The sequence below is a fragment of the Lycium ferocissimum genome, chromosome 4 (assembly GCF_029784015.1).
Source record: "Lycium ferocissimum isolate CSIRO_LF1 chromosome 4, AGI_CSIRO_Lferr_CH_V1, whole genome shotgun sequence".
NCBI lineage: Eukaryota > Viridiplantae > Streptophyta > Magnoliopsida > Solanales > Solanaceae > Lycium > Lycium ferocissimum.
Window position 1 is genome coordinate 71,440,869 of NC_081345.1, and position 5,866 is coordinate 71,446,734.

A 5,866-nucleotide genomic window follows, 5' to 3' on the forward strand; every position below is an offset into this window, starting at 1 on the left:
CGGATTCAATTGAACGTAATATTTTTGGAATAACATATATAATTCTAACGTTTTAATAAATATTAAAATATTAAGTTATAATTTTTAAAGTACAATATATTTCATACTAGAAAGTCTTAAACTTAAATCCATCAAATTTAAATTTTAAGATCTGCCATGTCGCCACCCTCCTCTCTTCCTCTATGCTAGACCCTATCTCCTTAGGCTGTGGACATTCTCCCGATTGGGCAGGAGAGAGAAACAGTTTAATAAGTAAAGGCCAACAAAAAGGCCCAATTAAAGAAATGAATATAAAATTATTTAGCCTCCTCATTCCACCTCAGGCTAACTTTTCTTATCCTTTTATTTATCACATTCTAAAGAACCACTCCTCTTTCCTTCTTCTTTTCTTTCTCTGTGGAGTTGTACTTCAATCCCACATTCCAAGAAAACATTCCAGTGGTTGGAGTTTTTGCTCTATTGATTTGTTATCTAATGCCAACATAATGTATGCAAAATAAGTGAGGACTTATGTCTCTCGTATACCTTTATATGAATTTATAGTAGAATATTAACATGTCTTGCTTATTGCCTCAATTCAAGTGCTTGCCTGATACTTTTGCCCTTTGCTTCAAAACCTATCAACACTCTGCCCCTCAACTTTGTAAGTCTCTTCCTCCTTACCCTTCAACACACTTTAAGTTTAATTAAAAAAATTGTTTTTTCAATTGTAATGTTTAATCTAATGCAATTCTTTAAGTAGTTATATGTCTGATGGGACTGCGCTTTATAGTTAATGTTCAATGAGGACATGTCTCTGAATTTTATGCATATGATTTTGCTACATTTTCTTGCCAATTCATATCTCTATGCAACTGAGGTGAACTGTGTTAGCTTTGTGAATAATTTCAATATATGGAGATTTTGTTTTTTTGAAAAAAGTATCGAGAGGAAATTTTGGTATTGAATCCCATGTAAAAAAAAATGGGTGAAGAAGAGGATGTTGTAGCCACAAGTCTCAACATTATGAAAATTTAGATTCTTCATTGACATTGGATCTTGATTTTTGTCACTGAAGGAATTATATAGGAACATGACCTTCTGAATTCCATAAATAGGATAGATCATAGCTTTAGGTTAAGGGAACAAACATCATATAATTGTTATTTTGAAGCTAAATTTTCCAACAGGATTTCCTGTAGTTTTCAACCTGACTGTGTCTATACTTGTGTTAAACCAGTTTCAGGAGTCATGTAGCCTTTTTTTTTTATTTTTTATTTATTTATATAACGTTGGTGTTTGGGCCAGTTTCAGATGACATATAGTTAGTATTGTTATTTTTAATTCCTCATGTTGTGGTCTTCTGGATAAAATGTTGGTTGAAGTGGAATTCTATGAATGGAACTGTATAACTCTGAGGACCATAGATTGGTTATGTCTACTGATGATGTTTAGGAAATCCTAGACTCTATCTCACTATTCCAAGTAAGCTTGATATAACTAGGACTATCTGTTGTGCTAGTTTTCTTGAGTCGAGGCTCTATCGGGAACAGCCTTTCTACCTCTCACAAGGTAGGGGGAAGGTCTCGTACACCTCACCCTTCCCAGACCCCACTTGCGGGATCACACTGGGTATGTTGTTGTTGTTGTAGTAGTTGTATTTTCAGAAGGCTTAGCCTTTTTGCTTAACTATTTCTTTTATTATTTTCCTGACATTGCCTCTCTAAGCTTGCTTTATTGGCATGAACCTTTAGCTTTTGCTGAAGTGTGAGTTTTCCAAGATGTCTTAATTTTTGGTGATCTACTGCAGCAAGTAGCTTTCCTTTTACTAATTTTAGTGTTACCCATGGACCTGGATGTACCTTGATAGTAAAGTTGTATAAATTTTAGCCCAAAGTTGCTCAATTCTCTATTACATATTGGTGCCTTGCTTGAAGTTGTTAATTGTCTATATTATAGGCCATAGAACTCCATGGTTCTTACAGTCATCCTTTCTGAAATGCAGTAAAAGGGAGATATCCTTCTCAATTGCAGACTCAATGCGTCTTATCCACTACATCAACAGTGGCAGCTACAGTGCTTGATATTGAGAAGCTACAATTACCGTCTATCGAACTTCTTTCAAATTCAGCAACTGCCACAACCACAGTAGTAGATATACAGAAGCTAAAGTTGCAGTCATTGGAGGCTCATTCAGATTCAGTAGCTCCATGGAGATACAGTGGAGGACTTGCTCTCTCCACTGAGGTAGGACTTAAATGAAATAGTGTGTAATGCATATCCCAGAAATATATAGAGCTCTTTCTGATTAATCTTAAACGCTGAGAAACTGAATCGTGTTTCTATCTGTGAGATGAGAAGGATGAGTTAAGTTCTGGTGGACTTAGTTTTCAGAAGAAAAAAAAAAAAAAAAAACAAAGAAAGAAGAGAGGAAGTACTGAGTAGTTCTTTTTCTTTTAAACTTGAGCAGCTTCTAGGTCACAAGTGGAAACAGGTTATATATTGTCTTTGGCCACAGAGTCAAATTTTTAAGCTGCCAAAATTACTTTAGCACCGTGGTATCAAATTCTGGTTCCTAGTATGCTACTTCTATCGGATCTTACTCTGCCTCTTCATTGATTGATAATATACCTCTTGCGGATGTGAAAATGGCTGATTCAGCACATGTGCAGGCGAACACTAAAGCTGCTTTAGCTACTGAGGATCTTCTTACGGGTGAAGAAGCTGTAATAGCTGCTGCTGCCGCTGAAGCAGTTGCTTTGGCAAAAGCTGCATTAAAGGTTGCAAAAGATGCTGTCACGTTAGTCGGCCATAACAATTCGGATAACACTGTGGCAGGTACTCCGTCAACAGCTCACAACACAGTTGAGGAGCTAAAGGCAAGTTGGATGAGATGGAGTGAAAGGAATTCATCAGTTGAAGAGGTGGAACCAACTAATAAAGAACTGGAACTTCTTCAAGCAGAGGTTTTAGAAGGTATAGCTGTAAGATCTAAGCGTCAAAGTGAACGCAAGGCTAGAAGAGCTAGAGCAGCTGAGAGGGCTGCAGCCAATGTTGTGTCAGTGAAGTCTGGTGGCTCCACAGGCCGAAAAAAGCGTGCTGCAGTACAAGATGTTGATTATTCTGATCCATTGCGTTACTTGAGAGGAACAACAACTACTTCTAGGCTGCTCACTGCATCTGAAGAACATAAGTTATCTGAAGGAATACAGGTCCTAAGTTTTGAGATTTTGTACAAGCATTTTCCTTTTTTCGCTGAACCAACAAGCAGTTTCCACCAGTATTTACCTTCTCTTTTCATCCAAAGTAAATTATAGGTGCAGTGATCCATAGAATTGTATGTTATAATGTTGCTGGTTGATCAAAGTTTAAATACTCATGTAGGAAATTCTCTAGTCATCTTTTTGTCTTTCCTTTTCTTTAATTGTTAAACAGATGTTTCAGAAAGCAGCAAGAGTCTACTACCCATATATATCTTTTCACTTGCTTATCTTTGGCCTAAACCCAAATGTTGTTTCTTATATCTGAATCTGAGAACTGCATTTAGGTGCATTGAGTAGTTTGTGATCTTCTATATCATGTTTACCCTGCTTTTGATGTTGATTTCCCATCTGGCTGTGTAGATATTCCATGAAAGTCAATCTACTAGCACACATTATTTCAAAGGATACTTCTTGTCTAAGTGAAATTGTCTGCTTCCATGAACAAGTAGGAGCTTTTAATAGAATACTGCAAAAGTTGCTCCATGATTTTGTTGGTTTATGGCTTCAAATGAAGGATCTAGTTGCAAGCTCTTAACAAATTGCTGTCACATCATTACGTCTGCTGGTCGATTCTTGCTCAGAAGCATATTTAATATATATATTTTTTTTAATATAGTTTATTTTGCTGAGGTGTTTGCTTTTTTACTTTTCCTTGAAAGTCGTTTCTGTGTTTGTTCTTTAACAATTTGTGATCACAAAAAACAGGACCTACTGAAGTTGGAAAGGCTTCAGGATGAGCTTGCAGAGCGGTGTGGGGGGCAGCCTACTATTGCGCAATGGGCTGCTGCAGCTGGAGTTGACCAGAAGACCCTAAGGACACGTATAAACTATGGCATTCTTTGTAAAGATAAAATGATTAAGAGCAACATAAGGCTTGTTATATCCATCGCCAAAAATTATCAAGGAGCAGGAATGAATCTTCAAGATTTGGTTCAGGTATATATGGGGCGATTGTACGATTGTAGCTCTTTGGAGTCATTAAAACCTAGCTCTTTGGAGTCATTAAAACCTTCAGACACTTAACTTGGAAATTGATTTACAGGAAGGATGTCGGGGCCTTGTAAGGGGTGCTGAAAAGTTTGATGCTTCAAAGGGTTTTAAGTTCTCAACATATGCTCATTGGTGGATTAAACAGGCTGTGAGGAAGTCTCTTTCTGATCAGTCCAGGACAATTCGGTTGCCTGTATGTCTTCAAACTCCAACAACTGTTCTGTTTACTTTCCAATTTCAAGTTGACACGCCTACTCCTGATGAAAAGATATAAATATACATGTCTTAGTTGACTTTCCTTATCAAATCTTTATTGCTCTCTTAATTTTTCAATGACAGTTTCACATGGTGGAGGCAACTTATAGAGTTAAGGAAGCAAGAAAGCAATTATATAGTAAAAATGGTAGACATCCTGACGAGGAGGAACTTGCTGAAGCAACAGGATTGTCAATGAAGAGACTCTCTGCTGTGATGCTAACTCCTAAAGCTCCAAGATCACTTGACCAGAAGATTGGATTCAACCAAAATCTCAAACCTTCGGTTCGTCCTGTAAAACTTTTCTTTTCTACCATTCTTTTTTAACGACAAACCTTGCGATCAAGGTGACTTTGTTGTTATAGCGAGTTAAATATTGGGACTTTACTTTTATAATGGGTGAAGTTCAGTTGATCTAATGGGACATAAATCATTTCGTGACTTTACTATTATAGTGGATAAAGCTCAGTTATTTTAATATGACAAAATAGTTTTGCAACTTTAGTGTTATAGTGGGTAAAATTCAATGACCATACGTGAAATTAACCCAAACTACTCTTGCTTCTTAGTTCTTACCACTTCAAAATTCTATGGCTCATGCTTGTCGTGCTCACTTATGTGGGTATTTTTTTTTTTCCGCATATGGTGTTCAGGATGTGATTGCAGACCCTGAAGCCGAAACATCAGAAGAGACGCTGATCAAGCAGTTCATGAGAGAGGACCTACAGAAGGTTTTAGACACCTTGAATCCAAGGGAAAAGCAGGTTGTTCGATGGCGATTTGGACTGGAGGATGGAAGGATGAAGACATTGCAAGAGATAGGAGAATTAATGGGCGTCAGCCGGGAGAGAATCAGGCAAATCGAGTCCAGTGCGTTCCGTAAGTTGAAGAACAAGAAAAGAACGAGACATTTGCAGCAATATGTAACTGCCTGAAGTCTCCACAGTTAGAATTCACTTTCTAGCTCATTGAGTCTTTAATTGTTTGATAGGGAAATTCAGGCTCAGATAAAAGTCGGTTCTTCTGTTGTTTTAGCTATTCTTTTTTTGTTCAGAACATTGCAAACGTTTTTGTGCATAATACAAAATTTTGGCTCACATTATTGAAATATGAAGTTTCTGTTCCTATGGAAGTAAACACCAATTAGAAGAGCAAATATCTTCCGACATTATTTTCACCTTCGATTGTTCCGCATTAAAGATTGCGGTGCTTTAAGCAAAGAAAATGAGAACAACACCCCACCCCCCCCCCCCCCCCAAACAACAAAATAAAAGGGAAGAATTATGTTTTTAGAAAATGTTTAAATCTTTCTCTTGGTCACCCCAAAAGATTCAAATATTAATATTTCACGAACTCGAAGGTATAAATGTGTCCTTGGA

The 5,866-nt window shown here is 37.1% G+C and overlaps 1 protein-coding gene across 1 annotated transcript; it reads left to right on the plus strand.

Moving 5' to 3' along the window:
* The first annotated feature begins 320 nt into the window (after nucleotides 1-320).
* Nucleotides 321-5,595, plus strand: LOC132053636 (RNA polymerase sigma factor sigB-like). Its single transcript, XM_059445732.1, has 7 exons — nucleotides 321-643; nucleotides 1,985-2,226; nucleotides 2,652-3,191; nucleotides 3,948-4,178; nucleotides 4,285-4,425; nucleotides 4,572-4,772; nucleotides 5,141-5,595. Exons 1-7 carry the CDS (start codon nucleotides 556-558, stop codon nucleotides 5,420-5,422), a joined length of 1,725 nt encoding a protein of 574 aa, XP_059301715.1. The 5' UTR covers nucleotides 321-555; the 3' UTR covers nucleotides 5,423-5,595.
* The last annotated feature ends 271 nt before the right edge of the window (nucleotides 5,596-5,866 follow it).

Bases quoted from the DNA above. Each gene is read 5' to 3' on its own strand.
- LOC132053636 (XM_059445732.1), top strand. From the start codon at position 556: ATGTCTTGCTTATTGCCTCAATTCAAGTGCTTGCCTGATACTTTTGCC. The intron at 4,179-4,284 runs GTATATATGGGG...ATTGATTTACAG, and splicing joins ATCTTCAAGATTTGGTTCAG to GAAGGATGTCGGGGCCTTGT. The intron at 4,773-5,140 runs GTTCGTCCTGTA...TATGGTGTTCAG, and splicing joins ACCAAAATCTCAAACCTTCG to GATGTGATTGCAGACCCTGA.